General features: G+C 39.8%; 1 protein-coding gene across 8 annotated transcripts in view; it reads left to right on the forward strand.

The window, feature by feature from the left end:
- The window catches only part of kcnip4a (potassium voltage-gated channel interacting protein 4a), a 125,128-nt gene that overhangs the window by 81,985 nt on the left and 19,282 nt on the right, over window positions 1-23,861 (forward strand). The window contains exon 1 of one of the 8 annotated variants that reach the window (XM_047580926.1): window positions 2,057-2,181. The exons of 6 other annotated variants lie outside the window; for them this stretch is intronic. In XM_047580926.1, coding sequence (XP_047436882.1) covers window positions 2,073-2,181 — 109 coding nt within the window. In that variant the 5' untranslated portion in view covers window positions 2,057-2,072. Of the gene's footprint in view, window positions 1-2,056; window positions 2,182-17,319; window positions 17,945-23,861 lie in introns of those variants that run through there. One more of the 8 variants, XM_047580917.1, reaches the window with a different exon arrangement.

Consider the following 23,861-nt stretch of genomic DNA (forward strand, 5'->3'; position numbering starts at 1 on the left):
GATGAATTCTCTCCATTGTCTCCAGCGGCCACCTGGTGCTGACCGCAGCCACGTTTCCTTTCAGAACCTCAGAGTCCTTTGTTCTCTGACGTGTTGTCTTTCTCCCTGACCTCTCCCTTGTCATCTCTCCGTTAAGGTTTTGTGCTTTATTTAAAGTCCAGGGGACGGTAAGGTCAGACACACAGGTTATTTCCTGAGCTGACATTTTACTCTGATCCGTCCTCCCACGTCCTCTTTTTGGAGCCTTGCCTCAATCACGCCGCGTTATCAGTTCCTTAACTGAGTAAATATTGAAAAGGTTGCACATCTCTTCACTTCATTGACTTTGGAAGATTTAAAAGACGTTCTTTCTTTCTGTGAAATTACTGGAGCAATTTTGAGTCGATTTTGAGCTTTTATCCAGACAGGTCTGATTATGTGTGGTAAGCCGTGTTTCCAGCTGGATCCAACCTGCCTTTTGTTCCGTGGGGGCCACAGATTTCATTATTATCTTTTCAAAGGGTGCCTGTTCTGATTGTTATAGTTCTCATGACTTGGAAGAAATTTGCAGCTAAAGTATTATGATTGACACACGGTATGTAGATATTTTGTTTGTATATTTTAATTGGGGACGTATACATCATGTGAAATGATATAAAACGTGGGTTTCATCATGGCCAAGAACATCTATAATTTGTCAGTGCTGCAACATACAATTCACATATGATGTGACCTGTAATTAATGCATAACCTACTTTGTACAGCCTTTTCATCCAAGGTCAATTGGCTTCTGTGACCTTATCAAGAGCAGCACTTTACATATTTACATAATGCTTTTTTTATTATTATTATTATTATTGCCAGAAAAGGCTAAAGAAAATAATGGTGTATGGGATGTTACTAAAGTAAAAGATGTTGTTTTTTAAATTAGAGATAATATTGGAAACTTTTAACGAGAGTCTACATCCCTGCTCACAGCATTTTAATACATAGCCTAATGAGGACAAGGAAAGGCTCACCTTGTCAGTCGCGTAACATTTGGTCAGTGACACTGAAGTAAAGACCCAGTTAAATCAAAACTGGTCAAAAAGATGGAGCATGAGAGGGACCGAGACGGGTAGAGACGTCCAGTCTGCAGGTTGCTTCCCGAGAATGTACCCGGCTGTCACTCAAAGTGGTTGCACCCTAAATCATGCAGAGCGCTAACATATAAAGTTAAAATGGTGAGCTGCATAAAATCTCACTTCCCTTTCAGCTGCGCTAAATACGAATTAGCTGTATTGTATGAGGATGTAAACATTTTATGCATGAAAAATGGTGGATGAAACTACAGAACAATTAGCATGTGTCTTAGCTAGCATAAGAAAGTTACTGTGTAAGTTGAAGACGAGTGCTAATATTAGCCCAAAACAGAATTACTAGCATAGTTATACATTAGCATGTAGCCTTATAGTAAAATTATTGCAAAACCAGAATGATTACATACACTAGGACATTTATGGAAGTATCTCTTGTAAATGATCACAGTTCATCTTGATAGCATATTGATAACGTGCATCACTGGTGAACCTCATGGTGGGGCTGGAGAGAAACTCCAGGAGTCCAAGTCTATTGGAAAGTCATTTGGAATTATCCCTGTAGTGATTGTCTGTCTTGCGCCTGCCACCGTCACAAACATATGACAAGTAGCATCCTCAGTGCCTTTGACCTGTGCACAGTCAAACCCAAACATTGCTTCACATTCTGCTTCAACTGGTGGATCGCTGCCATCGTCCGCTCTCCTTTTTTAGCCTTCCGTCCATCGCTTAGCTTCGTAGCCACGATCATGTTCGCCCTTCTCCTTTCCCTCTTCCCTCCTTGCCTCTTTTTCCATTCTCTCCTCACGCCCCCTAGTCTTTGTTCTTGCCACTCTATCTCCCCCTCTCCCTCGTTTCTCTTCCACTCACTTCTTCCCCCCTCCCTCTCTCCCTCTGACTTGTGCCGGTCTCCTCATCAGAGCTTGAGATGCAGGGCTCTTAAGTGGAGTTAAATGGCCTGCAGACAGCGCTGTACATCTGCATCGTGGACTATGGCCAGGCTGTGACCCGTCCGTCATGTTAACTATGAACTTGGAGGGGCTGGAGATGATAGCCGTGCTGGTAGTTGTGGTCCTGTTTGTTAAGGTGCTGGAGCAGTTTGGTTTGTTAGAAGCGGGCTATGACGGTAAGGAAACTCTTTTGAATGCATGTTTTGTTTTTTCTTCTGTTGGCAGTCATCAACCACTTGTTGTTTGCCAGGTTTTTAAAAGTCTTGTTTGTTACTGACTAAGAGTTTGACTGAAGCATCATCTGTGAGTGTTTGTGTTAGAATTGTGCCTCTTGAGATCTTTCATTGTATTCCAGGGCTCCCATCTGTTGCTCTCACCTTCGTCTTGTCCCGGTTAAAATATATGATATATCGACTTTTAATGAAAAATCAATCTACGTATATGAGACGTATATGAGCACAGAAAGGGACTTAATGGAATATTTTTCACTTATGGAAATGCACTTATTTTAAGAGTTTGATGACTTGCGGTGTGATTCCTCAGCTGTGTGTCATAGACGCTATCAGGTCAACTCTCCATCTGTCACTCATTAAACCAGAGTGTTATGCAGCCTCATGCATCTGTCCTTCAAGCTACTTTTACTTAATATGTTGCATTTGCATCTCTGAGTCACCTGATTTTGCTAATTGGCTCAACAGTTACGGTGACTCATGCATAGCACTTGCAGACAAATATTAGAATCTGACATTCTTCTTTTAATCCCTTTCATTGCATCTAAATATCATATTAAGCTTTCATTTTACACCCAATAGTCTTTGTGGCATCGTGACACCTCCACTTGATTGTCACTTTATTCAATTTGCATCATCTGTGGGTTGGCTAACTTGTTTATCCAAATAAGAGCGAGACAGCTGAGGGCTGAATGTCATCCTGCAGCATCGCCCTGAGGACCTTGAATTTGGTGAGGGCCGAAATGAAAAGGCTGAAATGCGAACGAAATCTGCCTGTTCAACGCAAGTTTAAAAGCGAAAACGTTGGCAGAAAGTCATGTCACTCAAGGTAGTAATCTGTGTCCTCTTAAATGTGCAGTTTACGGTTTTCTGCTTCTTAATTCCACGTTGCTTTGCAAGAAACAATGATTGAACATGTGCCCACTGGGGATTGTTCAAGGTGTCATACTGATTCTTTCCCACCAAAGTGTGAATCTAATATCCAGGAATTGGGTCTCTCTGGCACCCGAGACCACCTGTTATTTATAAGCTCCACTTCCTGTACAGTCTGCCAAGCTGTTTGCCTTATGGCTGGGCTTTTACAAGCGAGAGGCAAGCAAGCGTGTAAAAAAAATTCTAATGTTTGCTTATTTCTCAATATTATTAATGTTTGTTCTGTATTTTCTATGATAAACACAAGCACTTTAACACATGGTATTAGTAGAAGTCTCATTAAAGTTTGTTTACCCATTTTCTGATGAACTGACTTTTGTTAAACTGCCTTGTTGTAGATTATCCCAAAAATGTCACTTTTTTCTTTTTTCTTGGACTCTTTTGCTTCATGCTTAGGCCTCAGTTTGGTAGATAACTCAATGAGGAGCTAATTGCGTTAGCCATTTTCAGTGAGCACAGTAAGCTACATAGACAGCATTGCCAAAAGCAGTCTGGAAAAGATGCTGCAAGCCACCATCAAACTTCTGTCTCATACTCGCCAAGAGCTGTCTCCAGTGATGGAAAGCAGTTCTTATGTTTGCTCGAGTTTTGCTTCTGTTGTGATAATTTGTGGTTTCTTGCCTGGAACAAGCTATGGTGTGGACTGGAGTGGTAATGGTCACCTTATTTTAGTGTTTAATGTCACATATCCTCACTCGGGGCATTTATCAATATGCATTTTTGTTTTTGTTTTTTTTTTGAACGTGTGACACGTCATCAGTCGCTGCCCTAGTGCAGTTGTTTTTTTTATTGGGAATGCATCACAATTTAGGACAGTCAGGTGTCCCAGAATGCATTGCACCAGTTTAATCGAGTACAGTGCCGTTCCATTTTCAGAATTACCACGTCCAAACTACCAAATAAGCAAGTCCATAGTTTGCATTCTTTGTACTGAAAAATGCAGGGGCCATTCTAGGGTCAGAGCTTTAAGGTCTAAACTACTGTGTCACAGTCATCGTTTGGTTTAAATAAAGAAAAGAAATTCCATATAAATGAGAAGATGAGGTAGGAACAGTAAGCGCCAAACAAGATATGAAACTCAATAGAGATGGACAACCCTGCCTGAGAGACTACATCATTCCATCCCCCGTCTGTCCTTGTTAAAATGTTATGTTCAAACCACATATTTTCTGCAATTGTGCTGATTCATTTGTGTCATCTTATCAGAGACGAGCCAAAAGAAAATGACGTTTTTACACTCTTCTTTTTAAGTGTGCTGGAGTACCTCTATGCCCTTACTGTCAGTGTGATGATGATCATGTTGAACTGACAGATGATATGTTTGCTCATTTTCCCATCCTATGGTCTAAAGTAGTATCACTGGTTAGCATTCAAACTTCTTTATATTGCTGATGTTGTTGCTAAATATCTTTACCAACATTTTAGCGGTTCTTTACGTATGTTTCTACGTTTTATTTCTTATAAATTGCCCTCACAAATGGTTTTAATAGTGTTTTTGAGGATTTTTGATTTATTGGAAGTCCAAATACATAAATCCTCAGACATTTTTTCGCAGCATGATCCATAAAACCTTTGTGACATTTTGCAAGATTACAGATTTTTAAAAAGAATAGTTCAGCAGATAGTAAATGGTTTAAAATGCCAAAAATAAATAAATAAATAAATAAAATTCTATCAAATCGCTCATAATGAAAAAGACTGGATCCATAATTAACGAGCCTTTAAAAACTTGTTGATTGATGTCTGGCATTTAGGAATTTCACCTACTTATTTTTATATCAACTCCATGTCAGTCCATTATGGGTCCCGTTTTGATTAAACATGCACAGTGTTTGATAAATGTCATGAGCATGGGTTTAATAACAGTCTGTTTGAATGGGTTTTCTCAAATATAAAAGGAAAGTGATGAGTTAGGGATTAATAATGTAGTCTGTCTCGCCTCAGTGTGCATCTGGCACATTTCAATTCCTTTCCATTTCACCATTTCAGTTTACCAGATAAGTCCAAGTAAATGCAAAAATAATAATAATAATAAATACTTCCCTTCGCTTAAAAACTATATAAACTGGTCTGATTGATAAGGAATATGCAGAATATGTACCTTTTCAAAGGTGCTACAAAAAGAAAATATCGGTGGAGATATTTTAATAGTGATGTTTTATTGAATTAACCAGACAAGCCCATAAATGCAGCAGAAATCTGTAGGGTTGATTATAACTCTGTGGTACTCTCCCACTTGATGGCTTTTGGATAAAAATAGATTTGCAACACAGCCGGATGCAAAGGGCTTTTTTTCGAGTCTCTGTGCCTCTCTTTAGTGGCTTGACAGTGAGTGACAGTGGTGGGCCACCGATGCACAGGGATGTGACAGCTGACAAGAGCAGCTTTTGATAAGGCAGGTTTTGCAAATTATTACCCTGCCGAATGTGTAGCTTTCATCAGCCGCGACTTTGTAACAAGTGATTCTCATTATAAATGGTCAAAACCCCAAAACCAAGTGCTTATCACTTGTGCTTTCCTCTCTTTGATTTTTCATATATTGCGTGAAACATCCAGCCTGCGTCTAATTTTGTCAAATGAACTATTCTCACCTGTCACAAGCCATCTGGCTCCTCTGCTGTAGGTTATTGTGTCTGCAGAGCTGCTTAAGACATGACTGTCAGACATTGTCCTCACATTGTTACTCTCTATGAGACTGTAGATTCTGTGTGCACCTAAGTCATTATGTGTTTTTCAGAAGCAGTGAGCGGCACATTTGTGTGATTTAAAGTTCAACACAACAAATGATTTTCTATTAAGTGCAATGCTGCAAATGATGAAAAAAGAAAATAAATGATCTCGTTCAAACTGCATATTATTTTGAACATGTCTTAATATAATCGCAGGAAAAACATGTTTTCAGGACAAAGACAAACTCATCTATCGTCGGTAAACAATGGTGCGTCATATGCAAGATCATATGCATTCGCTGGAAGGAAGTGTTAATGCATGTGGGTGCGATTATACTTAATCTTTAGCATCCAACCTGCCATGATATGCATGGGTTTTATACATAATGCGCTTTGTTGAAAATAACTGTACATTATTCACATAAACTTCACAGCAAGGAAGTATAGCGAAGGAAAGGAGCATAAGATGCTCTTAAAACTTATATCTATAAGTTCAAACCTGAGATCATGGGCTCCATTTTATCTTGAATCAATGAAAAATTCTTTGGGTGTTTCAGTAACAGGATGACTCCTTTACTTGTGTGTGCACAGTTTGAACTCTTACACTGTGTCCACAACCATTAGGCAGGTGCATAGTTGGACCACATCATCATATCTATGCATATTTTACAACTTCAAGCTGTTAAAATTTGAGTGCTTATTAGATTAAAGCAGGTGATGTGCATTGTGTAAAGAGGGAGGGTGTGGCCTAAGGAGATCAACACCTTATCCATCGCATGCATCGAAGTACTCCACGGTACTGCAGGGCGGCCGCAAAATCTCTGGTTGATTAGATATTATCTATATTTTTTAAGATTTTACTCACAATTTCCCCCCACAAATTAAAATTTCTGTAAATACACACTAACATGAATCTAACATATTTCTTTCAGTCAGCACTTCACACATTCAGCGATACAGGAGCTGTCTCAACAGCGCACCATTTCAGTAGCCGAGACCTGTCAATCTAAAGCGTCCTGTACACAGTAGGCCCCGCCCCTATCGCTGCTGAGCCAATCACGAGGCTGCATATTACACGCTGACTCCGTCAGGTTCCCTGCAGCTGGCTGAGAGCCTATCCAGTCCCCAGGTGAAATCACAGAGGCACACTGCATTATTAGCAGAAGAGAAGCTAACGTTGCAGCCGCTTACTTTAGGTATGTTTATGTTTACGGCAGTTGGCCACCCTGTTGCACATGTTTGACATAAAAAAAATATATATTATATATATATTTTAACCTGTGTGTTATTTAAATAGCTTAATATTGAATGCATGATAATAATGCATATTTATAAATGGCACTAGGCTGAGTTTAAAATAGAACATATATCGTAGGTAGGGGGTCCCTACTTAATCTCTCCGTTGTAGACCCCTGGTCTAACAGATGATAGAATAATGACGTGGCCTCCTTCTTCTCCTGACCTAAACCAAATTCTTAACTGGGAGACTTACAATGAAGGGAAACGGTACAACTCTCTGAACAGGCTGTTGATGCTGCTGCCCCGAAAGCTGTTGTGGAACAGAAGGGAGTCTGTATTGGTCACTGATTTTATTTATTTATTTTTGTCAGGAATGTTTATTTGTAATTTTTCAGTTGAGTGATGGGTGAATTTCCATTCTTTCATTTGGTTGCGTATAATTCTGCACACTAATATTTGCTCGATATTTGTGGGCGGAGATTTTCTCCTAACAAAGCCGAAACCTATTTATTTACCGATTTATTAAGCTTTTGGATTGACCGAAACCCTACAGTTCAGTAATAACATGAATCCTCATAAATACAATTTGCCAAATAATTGTGCACAGTGTCCACTTTTTCACTGAAGTGTGCGGCTTTAGCAGATTTGCCAGCAGAGGGAACCAAAGCTTGCGCTAACCAGCAAAACTATCTGCCGGTATTAAATCGTTGCACCAGAGCCAAGTTCATCTACTAAAAGCGTATGAATATTAAGCAGTTCAGTGCAGATACATCCAATAAAATATGCAAACAGCTTTGGCCCCATTTGTTTACAGTTTAACCAAATAACGACTCTAGCTGTGTAATTTATTGGACATCTATTCATTTCTCTATGTTGCCCTTTTAAATACAATCTTGCAAAGTGCTGCACAGCCATATGAATTGAAATCATAATATAAGTTTATATATAAAGGAAAGCACAAAGCATAAAATGCAGCTGCATTAAACCGTGCAGAGCAAAAACGTGGCTGAAGGACACAATGCGCCCTTTATTTTGTTACTGTTTGAGCAGGCATATTAAAGAGGCTGAGATGTAGATCAGTGCAGTTAAAAATTACATGCGCTCTCCTTATTCCTTGCTTTTTAATAAATCTTTGTAAGCTGAGTCTGGTGCATCACAGACAAGGATCGTTTCACAAGGGTGGGGTACTCTCTCATAGTTCAAAAGGTTGAAGCTAATTTCAGCGGTACAGGGACGATGTGACATTTACGATAGACACTTCACGATGATAAGAAGGAAGCTAGCGTTTGTCAATTTGTTATTTTACCAAGCATAATGTTATCCTTCCTTTTTTTATGTTTGTACCAAATTCCCTGTTCATGTGTCTAAGCAACGTGCTCCTCGTTGGCTTTGTTTTACGTTCTAAACACTTTTTTTTTTTTTACAATCCAGTTAGATGTGATTCAGTGAAGGAATATTAAAAAGTCAGCAGTTTATTATAATTTTTGATTATAGCCTGAAGCCAGTTGACAGTTGTTGAAGGCATGCTAGGTGCCTTATAGCTTTACACTGAATTAAACACTGTTAGTGGTGTTTCACAGGCATTAGCTTGGCTCTGTCATCAATCACAGCCATGATAAGGGAGCTGCTTACTGAGTGATTTTCAGAATGTATGAGGCTGTAATTGGTTTTAGGCTCTTTCTCCAGACACACTTGGAAAACAAAAAAACAAGAATGTTTTTACCCTGATTGAAGCACAATTTGTGAGCTGCAGATGGGAAAAAAACAAACAAACACCTTGTTCATTATGGAAGCTGTTCACTCAGTACCGTTTGAGCTAGCTCTGCGTTTAGCGCATTTAAATTTGGAGGACACTGGATACAGCTAATGAATATGTTAATAGACATCAACTATAAAAGAACGAAATACAAAATTCATGTCTATCCCTGAGGTCAGCTTTTCAAACCAAAAGCAAGCAGCTTCAACCTCGAGCTGTTTTAACAACCTTAACCCGTTTACATGTTGAATAATACAAGGACGAACTTTTTCTGCAGACCATTTGGAATGAGATTGTTGGAAAATACTCATTGTGATAGACTAGTATGTTTCAAATTTGCTTTACATTCCTGCCTGCTTTAGTAATTACATTCCTGTAATTTGATTGTTTTATGCAGAAACCCATACTGTCTGTGTCCCCAAATGTCAAACACTGGTGTGTGCTTGTGTGACCGAATGGGGAGATGTGTCTGTGACTGTAAAGCGCTTTGAGTTGCAGTAGGTAGAAAGGTGCTACGTCAAAACAAGACCATTTACCTCCATTATATTCCATTTTATGCACTTTATTTTTAAAAATTAACTTACTGTGCAGGGTAAAAAGTACATATTTGTAGGCAAAACTTTGTAATTTGCATTGTTGGTTCACATTTTAGGAATCCAAATTTTACAAGAAGAATAATGTGCAAGATGCCTGCACATAAATGTGATTTTAATATAACCAAATTACACTGCTCCCTACCAGAATGATGCTGGACCGAACTACAGTGGATTGGAATTTGAATTTGTTAATTTATTTAAATATTTCGTATCTGGATGTCGATGAATATTCAAGCGTTCCATTCCCAAAATTTACAAGTCAGAAAGTTACCAAACCCTGACCAGAAAATCCACAATGGATGCCCCACTCTTCAAAGTTAGTAAAAGCTGTTGCAATATACTGTTAGCTATGTAGTGAAAGCTATATAATCCATTTGTGTCTCAAACAACTGTTAAACTTCCATCTATGGTCATGTTGCCACTATATGTACTGTGAACGCACTAATCTGAGATTCATTGTTATCAACTGGTAATGCTAACCTGGCTAATTAGCATAACCCGCTGTATTCCCAAGGTAAATGGAACGCAGTGTTGGAAGGAACTCATGGAAAATGCAGACTAACTCACTTTTCATTTAGTCGTTGTTCAGTGTTCTCTCAGTTTCAACATTTGTGTAAAATTCTCACATGCCTTTGCCACCTCCCAATATAACACAATGCCTGCTTATGTGCCACACAAATAAATATGGTGCTATTTATTGTTTGTGAGCCTTGGCGTTGCAGTCGGCTCTGTTCTTGAACTTCAAACCATTGTCTACAGAACAAAGCACAATTAGTTTACATTTCATTTGAATTAAGGAAGTGAAAGTAGACACCAAAGTCTTCTAAACATTTTAAGTGGGCTCACTGGAAGGATAGTAAGTCACTCCTTTCACTTTTTTCCATTCTCTGTTTGTGTTTGGGCTCATTAAACCTTGTACTTTATTCTACCTGCTGCTCTGCTTCTGATCCGCTTCAAACATCTACGGACCAAACATCTCAAAGAGATTATTTCCTCTCATTTAATACTGTTATGGCAAGGGACGTCTCCACACAATTAACTACAAATTAAGCAGTATTGCACACCAGAATGTTTAGCGGTGAGAGATTATTAACACCTCGACCAAAGGTCGCCCCAGGAGTGCCCTTAGCGTTGAATATTAAGTACATGGGCTTAGTTAATGGTGGTTTCCTTCTTACTTTCTTTATGAGTTGCTTTGACAGTGAGGTAAATACATTTTTCCCAATTCAAGAATCATCAAAAACACAATAAAGTAGAAGAGCATATTTGCAACTGAGCATGTGGGGGTGTACAAATGTTTGATTCAATCTCTTCACATTTGAATAGCAACGCATATTTGTCCTGTTATCCTGTTGCTGTGGGATGTCTTTGTGAATCTCTCTTCTAATTAATGGAAATCCATACAGCGTCCTGAGATTTCGTGGAAATTTTATGTCCAGTTAAGACCCTCTGTGCCAACACAAGAAGTTTTATGTCCTTAATGTAACACGTCGTGTGGAGTAAAGAGACTCAGTGGACCGCTATAACCTTCTTGTGGGCGTCACATGGTATAACAGTGCAGTTGATGACACTGCAGCAAGAAAACGCCCTTTAAAAATCTGTTTAAATTCAAGACGAGAATTCATATCAGCATTCTAATCGTCCCCCATCCATACCCATCCCAGTCCATCCCATCCACCTTTCAACCAACTAAGTAGCGTTCCATACTCTCAAAGGATGCACTTATCACTGCACAAGATCAGTTAAATCAGACTCTTCTATATTAGGATTGTTTTTGACCTGTTTAGTCTTTCTGAAAACAGTTCCAAATATGAAATGTCCAGAAAGCTTCAAAACCAGTGAGTCCTGGAATCGTCATGGGGAGGCCTACATCCTTGGGCTATAATCTTCTTGGCTGCAGTTAAGCCAGTCAATCAGATTTTACATGTTTTTAAGTAAGAGACAGCTGAGAGTCGTCATTTAAAAAAATGTACTGCAGGATCCATTGAACACTGTACCCCTGTCAGCACTGATGTAGTTTCAGTCAGCAACCAACAGACTTCCCAAATAGGATGTGCAAAGCAGCCAGTGGTTACAGGAGGGAAGAACAAACAATATGGGTCAGGAGCCAGTCCCACTAGGTGTCTAATTTTTGGATGTATATATTGATGTTTTTTTTTTTTTTTAGAAGCTCTAAAAGCATTATGCCAAATTATTGTGGCATAATTCCAGTCCATATCCCATCATAATTCAGTCAGATCTGTACCCCGGGCCTTCGTTCCAGATGTGGGTGCATATTTCTGTGTGTTCATTTTCTCCTAGATATATGGCCCACTTCATGGCACCATTTGTTTAGGTGAACTCTAGCCAAAATCTTGTATCTAGTCAGAAATGGGATGGCCATCCAAATCTGACCTCCATGGAACCCCATAGACTTTACAAGCTGACCTTAATCTGAAGTAAAAAGGTTTTTATTGATGCTGTATTGAGAAACAAGATCTTGAAAACAAACGCTATAATTCTCTCCACTGGTGTCCTGCAGGGATAAGCATTCTAATTAAATAGAAAAAGAGGTTTTCTTGCTAAGGGCTACAGGATTCAACAGGTTCTAATGTTACTCAACATTACACCCACTTTCATGATTCCTGTAAGTAATAACCACCTGCATCGATTGCGTCACTGGTCTTTTGTTGCTGCTGAACTATACTCTACATATCTCTTCCTCTGGACAGTGGCTCCAGCCATTCTGTATTCTGTCTGCCCTTGTCTTTCCTCTTTTTATTGTCCTTGCTAATGCATATTCCCCATTGACCTTTGCACTTGAAGTTCAACTTGACTGGCCGCTGAAGGATAGCGTACCATAAATCGGACGGCTGGCTGGCTGTGTGAAGGCCACTCCGTGTCCCGCTCTTTTCAACATGTTGTCCACAGTGAGCTGCCGGGTGACCGTGCCAGAGCTAATATGGCAAAGACGTAGCAACAAGCTGGTCAATGTTATCTGCTGTAGCACACCGCCCTGAGCTTTGTGTTGCTGCCAATGCGTCAGACAATGCCATTGACTTTTCCCTTTTGCCTGAGAAGTAATCGTCTGAAATTAATTGCCGTGTTTATAAAATCTCAGAGACCATCTGCTGTGGAGAGTAAGCAGCCATTTCTTGTGAAAATCTTGTGAGATGGTGCTGAATTGTAGCGGGAGCTTACAGGACTATTAGTTCATATTGATTACATAGCCGCTCATTGTCTGTCCTCAAACGTGGAAGTCTAACCTTATACTGTGTATAATAATGGACATGACCCATTGGTGTGTGTTGATTGGTGTTTCTTGGTGGATCTGATGGGAAAGCGAGGGTCACACTACCTGCAGAAGAAGTCAATTTAGCTAATGATATCGTAATGACATGTAAAATATATTAACTTAGTTTTTCATGTGAGCAGAGGACAGTTTTTTTTTCTTCAGACATGACAGTTGTTGTCATGTCATGTTGTTTAATGTCTATTGGATTTTTTATTTTATTTCATTTTTTATTTTTTGAACAGACCATTCCAGATTTCAGACTCTGTTCACACGTAATGTCCTCTATCTAGGGGTCTACTTTTTTGGAGCTGCCACATAATCCATCTTCAACTAAAATGGAACTAACAATGTTATCATACTGCATTGATCTTGCATTTCTCTTTTTAATGTTTTCGTTCCATCAGTCTAATAGACAAAAGCAGAACCTTTACTTTATTTCAGCTCTTGCTGCTCTTTGAGATAAAAGTGGAATTAGGGTAAAAACAAAAAAGTAATAATTTTAAGTGGGCTTAGATTGGCCCTTGTTAATAAATGGGTTCTAACACAACATTTATTTGGAACTCTTAATAGGGAGGGCGAGTTGTGTTTCACGCTCTGCATAAACTCAGTAAACAGGCTCCTGGAAAACATTCAATAGTCACAATTAGACGGAATCACCTGTTCTCATACTTATCAATACTTTGTCTTTCCTTTAATCGTTTGTCTTTGTTGAGGCTGAATGGCTGAAGTTTTCAAATTCCCGTAAATGCATGCATGCGCACGCACCTGGCTGAGGGAGCCGGAGTCCGCGAAGTGAGTGCTCGATATCAGAGTCGCCCCATGGCATTCCATGGTTGATTGCAAACGCCGCTTCACTCAGGGTTGCCCTGGTTCACAGCTCATAATTGCCTTCCCCTTCACAGGCGCTGCCTCAGTAAATATGACAGCCTCAATTTAATGCGCCTTCGAAAAACACAACCCAAAACACTAATGCTGATTTGCATGCCTGAGCAAATCGCTGCAGGTGTCGTCTAATTATATCACCCATTTGTAGCCTAAGGTGATCTGTAAACAACGGCCCGACCTCATCTCAAGCTCTTTGCCCGTCCGTTAGTGACGTCACTTTGATTGATTACTGCAACATCGAAGCCAGTTCCTCTGCTGATGGTGTTGTGTACTTTCACTTTCACCGTGTGCTTAAAGAAAGATAACATTTGTCCAATACTTAATGGAAATTTCGTTCTTGCGGGGCCACTTAGTATGCACATGCTAGCTTCGTTCAAAGAAAAACTAATAAAAATCCAAAGGTTGCAACGGCGTCGCAAAGACCCACTTTAGTCACTCCTGCATGCATGTGATGTGGTTTATAATTTGGTTTTATCACAAATTACCATTCCCCTGCTTACCTAATAGTCTAAAGGGTCCTCTCACCATTAACTACACTGTACTGAACAAACCTGTTAAACTTGTTTGCATATAAAGAAGTTTTTATTATTTTATCTGTATTTATTCTATTTATTGACATGCACAGCTGTGTCCACTCTGCTCAGACCATAAAATGCTCACTATGTGAATACAGAACATGCAGTGAGTGACAAATATTTATAATTCCAACCTCCTCCAAAGATCTATCAGTCCACAGAGGCAAATGAACAAAAAAGGCATCAAGTTTGACTTTTATTCATTACACAGATAAGGAACTTTGGCCTCAAGGTTGATTTATTGGACATTGTTTAGCCTTGAAGACGCCAGTTTATCAGTTTAAACAGTATGGACATTTGTTTGTTTAAACAAAACTAACTCAAAAAAGTGCACAGGTCTTTTTGTTCCGTCTCATTTGGTAATTTTTCAGATTTTAATTTCAATCCCAGCGTTATTAAAGTGATTTGTCTGGTGTACACGAGGTTATAGACCAGTAGACACATATTTCTCTGCACTGTTCACAAATTAAGAAAACCTTTTTATTGAAATGTGCACATGTCGGTAATATGATTTTTCTCTGCTCATGACAACAGCAACAGGGGTAAGCTTTGAATTGGATATAATAGATATAATGATGAGGTTATTTCAGACATGTTTGACCCATATGACCAAGACAGTTGGCATCTTCATGGCACTTTTAATCCTGATACTGAGTCTCTCATGAAGTCTAATGTTGCAGCGCTCTCAGTGGCAATCATCACTGAATCATAAGAGTTTTTCATCAACTTTCACAGCTTTTATTTTCAAATATAAAATCACTTTGGAATTACAATATTGCAAAGTGAAATATCCCTGTCTCAGTTTTTAAGGTTTCCATCTGCCAGGCCTGCCATGCTGGAACAGTGTTAACCTGGTAAATGTCCACAATTTGTGTGTCATTAACAGAGCGAGATGAGGGTCGTGATATTAATCTGTCTGCGGCGTTGATGGAATCACGGCTCTTATAATACCTGGGCAGATACACCCTGTCTCAAAACACCCAGCACCCATTTTTCCTCATATATTTCTACCTCCTCCTGTCCAACTTCAACCATTCATTGTTTGGATGTAGTGTTTCCAGGCTGCAGAGAAGTCATGATCGCCCAAATATTTCTCCATGTTTTATTAACCGTTGGTCTATTGGAGACTATTTTGAGATCCAAGCTGTGACAGGGTAAAGCCTCGGGCAATGCCTCTCTCTCCCTGACTTTGGGGAAATGTGAGGGATGTGTTCAGGAAAACGAATCCTCTGCTGACAAGTGCGCCGCACGAGGCTGGAATGGCTTGTGATGTGTTGACTTCTCTGATGATGTGCCAATGGCCATGTTGGCAGCAGTGCCGTGAGCTGGATGTTGTCGCTTGGAGACAACGAAGCATCTCACTTCTAGGTCAGCTGATAATTAATACATTGTATGTGACAGCTGGGTAATGCTTTGAACCAAACTTGGTTCCCATGGGAAGTGGTTATTGGCTTTGATTGAGTCGCTACAGAGCCACTGGAAAATATTTATTTGTTCACCAACAAACACTACGAGCTATTAAACCTGTATTAATTTGGACACAAACTGTAAGCGCTGAGGTGACTTGTTATCTCTTTAAAGTTGATCTAGTGCTACCAAACATCCAGCAGGCCTTTGAAACATTACCATTCACACATAGTCTTAAGGGGCATTGAAAAGGTTTCAATTTTAAAAAATACATGTCCAAAAGTTCATATTACATCACATAAACCTGCTGTGTTCTTTCTATATTCGTGCTAACCAGTGAGCTAAGAGACTATATAAAAAAAAAGTGGGGCTGAGCAGAACTGCAGAGTTGGATGATCATTCTCTGTATGACAAATGTCGATTATTTATTTTGTTTCCTTTTCGCTTTTCTTTATTCTTATGTTCGTTTGGACAATGTGAAAATTTTATAGTAAACCTTAAAATACAAAAATGGACAAGCTGTACTAGAACAATCTAATAAACAAGTGAAGATGGTGTGCTTTTAAATGAATGCATCCATTACAAAATTATCCTTGATAGTAGTAACAGTCCTCATCACATCTCCACTGGTCACTTAGTGGATAATTTTCTTTTTTTTGTGCATGTCTGTCCAGTGCCTCCTGAAATGGCCACAAGCTATTCAGAACCATTCAGGATGTGTCTGCTGAATATTATATTCAAACTGCATCATGCTAAATTATTCACAAAGATTTGAAAAATAACCAAATTATTCTCCTTATTTTCCGTCCTGTGTTGCTGAGAAAAGCGCAGCGGCAGATGGACTGAATGTAAATGGGCTTTTTCCATCACAGGAAAAAGCCGCTGCTACGTATCAAACATTTATCATTGAGCAATCGAGTAAGCAGAGACTCACGGATCCTTCCGCTGCCCTGATGATTGTAATTAAGTTGGCTTTTTGCATTTACACCGTGATGTATGGCCGACTTTACCGCGGATGGAATTATAGCTCAAGAAACAAAGCATAATAATCTAATAGTTTTCAGGGAAACCGTGTTTACAACCTTGTTTGTGTTTCTATGTCCGGATCTGTTTTTATTGGGGTTGATCATATGAAATGGTGACTAAAACGCTCTAAAGAGGACCAGTAGATGGTGGTGTCTTCACTCGTTTGCTGCTGACTACATGAATCACACGAACACCTTTCTCACTCCGCTTTTCTTCATCGCTCATCTCCATCTCAATCAGATTTCTTGCGGAAGGAAATGGATGCATTAAATTAATAATAACGCCGTGATCAAACACTTTGTCTTTCTTTTCTGTCCTTTTACATTGGTTAGCATGAAGACACACTGACATCCTCTGTTCCTCTTACAAATTAAACCCTGACCAGCCTCAAGTGCTTTGAGAAAGTTGAAGCACGAAAAGTTTATTCATTTATTAAACCTTTTGAAGTTGCAGACATTGAGGCGTTCTCCATTTAATGATATGACTACACAGTAGGCAACATGCGCTAAATTCTGTCAACACCCTCTTACACTTTTTGTGCTGTCTTTCAGCGCATTTCGGGATTTGTGCTCCCGTGTTTGAAGTTAATGTGAACATGGTGTTCATCGTCTAGCAGCACACCTCCCCTCTGCCTCTGCCTCTGCCTCTGCCTCTGCCTCATCTCCCCTCCCTCCTCGCTTCCTCACTCATATCCACTCCCTCTCATCTTTCCTCTCTTTACTTTGCAGCAAGGCAGTCAGTGCGAGAAACTGTCAGAGAGGAGCAGAGTTTGCCCTCCCTGCTTTTCCACAGCTTTTAATGTGTCCCCACATTCGCTGAGGGGACGAAAGAAAAGGGGAGTGGGAAGCTCTGAGATCAGCATGTGTGGACTTTTTTTTTTGTTTCCCTTTGAGGCTTCTTTTGTAGATTCTTAGTGACTCCCTGAGATCTTAAATGAGTTTAGGCTTCTCACGAACCTGGGGACGCTTCTTGTTGGTCTGATTCTGGACCTGGACCCATCTCAACCTTGCACAGACTGGATTTTGGTAACGAACGAGCAGTAGGTGGGTGCCGGGAGGCGCCCGGCCCTTGTGTTTGGGCCGGCGTAGCGCTGGAGTGGGTGCAGGGGAACTGGAGCGTGGGGCCAGGTGGGAGCGAGGGTCCTGGTCCTGGCGGCGGTCCGGAGGGCGAGGAGGCCGGCTCTGGCTCCGGGTTCGGGTCAGGGTACGGTGGCACGGAGTGGGCAGAGGGTGGAACGATGCTGAACGCGATCTGGGAGACGGAGGGGCTGCAGACGGTGGGCATCGTGGTTCTGGTGTTCGCGTCCATCAAGCTGCTGCACCTTCTGGGTCTCATCAGCTTCTCGGAGGGTAAGACACTGCGGAGAAAATGGGGAAGAAAAAAAACTAATGCGAGGGGAAAGAGGATGTAAACACAAAGAAAAAAGCTTGCTGATAGATGTGTAATGTGTTGTGAATATCCCTAATACATTTTCAGTCATTTCCGTCCCATTTGTATCGTAGTTTGACTCGTAAAGAGTATTCGATAGCTAGAACTTCTTTAAACAAGATAGGAACTTAAAAAGTTGCACAGTTAATTGCATCCTGCCAAATGAAATAATTAATCTTATTCCATGGATAAACCAGATAATGTGTGAAGTAACAGGAAGGAAATATTCTGTTGGTCCTGAATGATCGAAAGCCTTGAGGGACAAGTTCTGAAGTTCTGGACGTGAGACTGTAGAAAAGAGGCGGCTTCTGTCATTTCAGTGCTTTTGAGTGTAACTGGTTGATGTTTTCTCTTTTTTTTTGTGTATATAGTTTGCTCAGAAAGCAAAAATATTCCAGCCTCCTGTATCTGCATTTGATTTTACACTCCAGGGAGACCCATCGTAGTGTAATAAAGCACAGACGCTGTAAGGTTCACTTAGCACAGAAGGTGTCAGGCCTAGATACACAGTTTAATATAACAATAAATAAAACCGAGCAGTTTGAACACAAAACCAGCCCTTCCGTCAAACAACAGCTTATTAACTTCTAATTAGAATAATCAATCAAACCGTCTCAAGCCGGACGATAACTACATAGAGAAGTGATCGTGTGTGATACGGGGTGGCTGGAAAAAGCTGACCTGACCTGAGAGGTGTGTTTAGATGGTAAGCGGAGGTGTAAGCATCTGTATTGGCTGTGGCTGTGTTATTTCAAAGGCACATGGGAGCAGTGTTTTCATTTGGGGGAACAGTGGCCCTCATGCTCAGCGTTAACAGTTTACATGCTTCACTAAACAGTGGCAAGGTCTCCTCACTCTGCGTTTCCAAACGTGGCTGACATCAAATTGATTATTTGCCACTGTGAGACGATACAGACGTCAGTGCCAGCACGTCGGGTGCTTTATGCCTGTTGGTGTAATCTGTATTCCACGCAGGTGTTTTAGAGTTCGATGAGATGGAGAATATCTGCTGTCTGAGCTCGTTGGTCCTGACAAGCAGTCAATAAAGGCATTGATGTGCTGCATGCGATTGCAGACATGCTCAGCAGAAGAAAAGGGGAATTGAGTAGTTGAAAAGATTGGAAGAGGGGTTGAGAATAAGGCTGAAATTCTTCTCTTTTTAAAAAAACGGTAATAACACTGAGACTGATTGTTGTGGATCAATCGGAGTATTAAAATCACACAGGTTTCTGTGATGGAAGGAAACTGAAAGTAAAACCACAGAAGCAAATACATGATCTCAGAAATGACGGGTGCAACAATTTGTCTTCACAACATGTTCTACTGTCTCCTGCATCCCATGGTGACATCTTCTCATTTCTGCTGTTTCCAGTAAATTGCTTAAAATGGTTTATTTTATAATAATTTTCAAGAAATTGCCGTTTCGCCTGTAACTATCGTTTATACTAAATGTATTTTTTCACTCCACTCCACAGTACACTGTAAAACATTCAACTCATCTATTCATGTAGGTTTAATACAAATAGATTCTTCTTAAAAAAAACATTATGTATGGTAACTAAATGTCTTATTTAAAGATAAAACATAATTTGCAAGTTCCCATTTCCCACTTTTTTGTTGTTTGATAAAATGCTCGGAAGCATGATGGTGTTTGGTAAAGAATTAGTGCATGTTCGTCATGTCTTAGCACTAAAAATGGCGTGAGTAGCTCAGGCAGTAAGTTCCTCCCCTTTTAAGAAAAAAAAATCAAAGTCTGTTCTGCACCTTCAGTATCAGTATTGATTCAAGTTAATGTCTTTGGTTTATTATACTCATTTTCTTTAGCTAACTCAAATCAATTGACATTTTTTGATGTTGTACTCATACATCTTTATCATTATTCAACAATAATATAAAGAATGGCCAGTGCTAAGATCAGGATGCAGCAACTGTACTACTACACAGCTTATCATATCATATCATATGGAATTATTGTTGTAGCAGCTGCAACAACTTAAAATGTTTTTTTGTTTTCTCCTAAACATCTAGGGACAGCATTTCACTTAAAGTGCACGCTCTGCTTAACATTCATACAGTCAGACATGTTCACAGCTGGGGACTGCCCAGTATGATCACATCCCTCCACTACCGGCCACCTGAGCAGCTCCACTGGGGCATCTGGGGATAAAGGTCTTAGCTTAAAAGACTTTGTGTGGTAAATGTTGTAAACTGGCAACATTTGAGTCTCACTACTTTACTGTTTTACACTTTACAGTGTACAGTCAGCTGCCAGCCAAAAAAAAAAAAAAAAAAGACTGTACCCTTTGTGAAGGAACATGCCACAGCAGACCACACATTACAAGAGGGAACTGACCTACAGTGATTTAATACTCTGATCATTTATACTGCACAGAAATGACTTCAGACCTGGAAAAATAATTTAATGGCCTCCTCCCTGTCACTGGCTTTCTTCCATATTGGAGAAAAATTACAAGATTGTTGCACCAGACCGTGCACATTCAGAGTCTTTTACTGTGGCATGGTCTGGCAGGCAGCATAAGAATCACCACTTTGAGTTTAATTATGAATGTAGCTGAACTGATGTGCACATGTAGTCTTGCTATCTGTCCCAAGGCTAGTGTTAGAGTGTCAGTGCAGCTGGCCAAGTGTTCGTTCAACTTGGCAAGTAAAACAACATAACGAGAGTGCTTGTCAGAGAATGAATTACCCGTTTAGAAATGTGGCTTTTGTTTTTTTCCCCAGAAATCTATCTTCACATTTCCAAGCCTCATTCTGTTGGATGCATTGTGTCATGACACGTTTTACTTCCTTTATTTACGCCCTAAACCAGATCCTTTGCACACATATTTACATTTCTGCTTGCACTCTTCTACAAAGCAATAGTGCAAACTGCCGAGCAAAGCCTCATGTAGTGCAGACTAATCAGGATGTCACGCAATGATTAATTATTACATGTTCAGCTGCAGACAGCAACACCCTCAGCCGTAACCTAACCCCCACGATCGCACACATTCACAAAAATGCCTCTATGTGAACAAGGATGGAACGCTGTGTCGATGTGAACCTGCCGTTTTCTATTATTGTTTGAGACAGCTGAGATTACTTAGCACTGATATTTATCTAGCAAGTCTCTTACGTTCTCTGTGTCCTTGATGTGAATCTATAACCGGGCAGCACAGTGACAAATATAAAATACTAAATACATCTAATTCATATAACTGTTTATACAAGACATTAGACGCCACAATACATCATACTTTCCACATACATTCCTAAACATCAGGTATAATAAGTGGTAATGAGTCATGTAGCTCCTATAGCACAAACACAAACAAAACAAAGGTTTTAAAAAGCGCAGTAAAGTTGTATCCAGCTAAGTTTACTACCATAGCTGTCTTGTTAATCTAAACTTCACCAATAATTTAATGAGGAAGACAGAAAGCTCCCAAATAATACATCTAAATGTCCCTATAGGATATTTTAAACTCTTTCTACTCATTATAACAGCACTGATTGTGCTAACCTAGCATGGTTTAGCTCGGGTCAAACATGTTAACACCAACACATTCATACAGGTGTCTTTGTTTATTTTTGTTTGCTGTTTCTAGCTGTTAGATTCACTACTGATTCTGCCATCGGCATTAACAGCTGTAATAACCTACCTATGTTATTTTAACCGTGCAATTGTCCATGAATTAGCATTTACCGACTTTAACATGGCTGTAGAAATCAAATGTTAGCATTAGCTTAGTGTTCCCATACAACACTGTACGGGTCATGAGAGAACAGTCAATACTAACATCAAACATAACACTATATGTAAAACGAATCACTTTTACTCACCAAACAAAGCTTTATCATCATTTCTCAGGATGACTGTCCAGGTATGGGTATAATAAACGGGCGGGGCTAATAAATGAACACCTGAGGAGGTGTCATATCCAGGTTCAGAGAACCTACCATTGTAGAACTGAAGAGAGTTAAATGTGTTTAGCTAACACTTACAGAGTTAATTCACCAACACTCAGAAAGAGTTAGTGTCAGCACTAACTTGGACTTCTGCCCTTGATTTTAATTTTTCACTACTTGGAAAGTATTTTGGATGTTGGAAGTGTGTTACTTTGTTGAGTCAGCTGACTTGTACAGTAGTCAGCTTCATTAAAACCAAACGTTGATCTACATGGTAATAATTTGCCATAATTACCTAAATAACCTTTTTGTAGGCGTTCATCTGGCATAGTTCAAAACACATCTCTGAAATATTGCAGTATCTCAGTGTAAATGTCTCATAAAAGACTAAATGTTATACAGATAGTCAGTATCCCAAGTGCCACCAGTCATGCATGGATTTCCAAATTTAGCTCAAACTTTGATAATCTGCTCAGGCTTTACATATGGTTTTACATCTGTCACCATTAGCTAATCAAAAACATATGTCCATTACGGATCCTGCGGTACCCTAACTTTTCCAAGGGTCCACTTATATTCACACACAAATGCTGTCTCATGCTAGGTCCTACAGTACATGTGGTTTCAGTAGTTTAGCATGTCATCTGCAAAAGCTAACAACATGATAATACCACATTGGCAAAAGTGGCAGTTTTATCTGTGCTACGTCACCCTAGTACAAAAGGGTTTGCTGCCACCTTTGTTTAATGTTAATTATCAAAGGTTGGCACGAATATGCTAATGTGAAATAATGAAAATGGGAAACACTGTACCTGCTTAATATGACCATTTTTCTCAAAACAGCCTCGCTGCTGCTATCAAACTTGTTGTTTCACGCTTTTGAACATCAAGCATGCATGTCAAATTTTTATGATACATTATTATGAATGACCTTTCTGCTGCTGTTGGGTGGCCTTTATTTGTGATTTAGCTATTCTGGCGTGCCTGTCATTGACAATCATATCATCTGGCCTTACAGAGGAAGTTTACAGTTCAGAGTCTGGGTCTGTATTTATGTCTTTAATCTCTCTGCATTTATTACAAAGTAATTATTGAAAGCATGGTGCTCATTTTGTTAAGTGCATTGCATACTTTTTTCAGTTTGTACACACACACTTTTATGGATGTGGTATAAGCTGTGTTGCATCTTTATGGGATTGTTTTCCTTGCAGAGCGACACATCCATCATGGAAGTTGAGTCAGCACAAGTAGTTAGCATCTTTTTCATTATTTCAAACGATGGCATTTACAATCAGTTCAGTAAATTTAATTGTTTCATTGTGGAAATACATCTTATTATTCAAATTGGCAACTCCTTAAAAGATTAAAATATAGAAACAGTGACACAGTTACAGGTACTGAAGTTTGAGATATTTTGCGAGCAGCTCTCCTCCAACCTGTAATTGTCCATCCACTTACAAGTCATTTTAAAGGACAACAATCGACTGACCCAATTACCCTTTGGCTATTTTCCATGATGCCTATTTAGAGCACAGCTTGATTGACTTAACCTTTGCCTGGGCGTCCTAAGTTACGGGTCCCTCTGGTGTCTTCAGTGGCTCAAGAAAAGAAGCTATAGAAAGCAAGCGGACTTAGACTGTCAATTTGAGTCAGGAAGGCAAGGACAAGTATCAATCAAGCAATCAATTTGGATGAACACATCACAGGTAATACATTCTGATGGAAGAAGCTTGACAGATGCTTCTGACCCAAGGGCCTGATATGGATGATTGCAGCTCTTGAAGACTCCCTGAGGGAGAGGGAGCGGGAGCAGGAGACAGATTATGTTCGTAAAGGCGCTCTTAATTAAATGACCTGTACCATATACTACTAGAGCAGGGGTACACAATCATGTACAATATCTCAACAGTGCATCCTCTTTAGACGCTG

Source organism: Mugil cephalus, chromosome 1, assembly GCF_022458985.1.
Source record: "Mugil cephalus isolate CIBA_MC_2020 chromosome 1, CIBA_Mcephalus_1.1, whole genome shotgun sequence".
Lineage (NCBI taxonomy): Eukaryota > Metazoa > Chordata > Actinopteri > Mugiliformes > Mugilidae > Mugil > Mugil cephalus.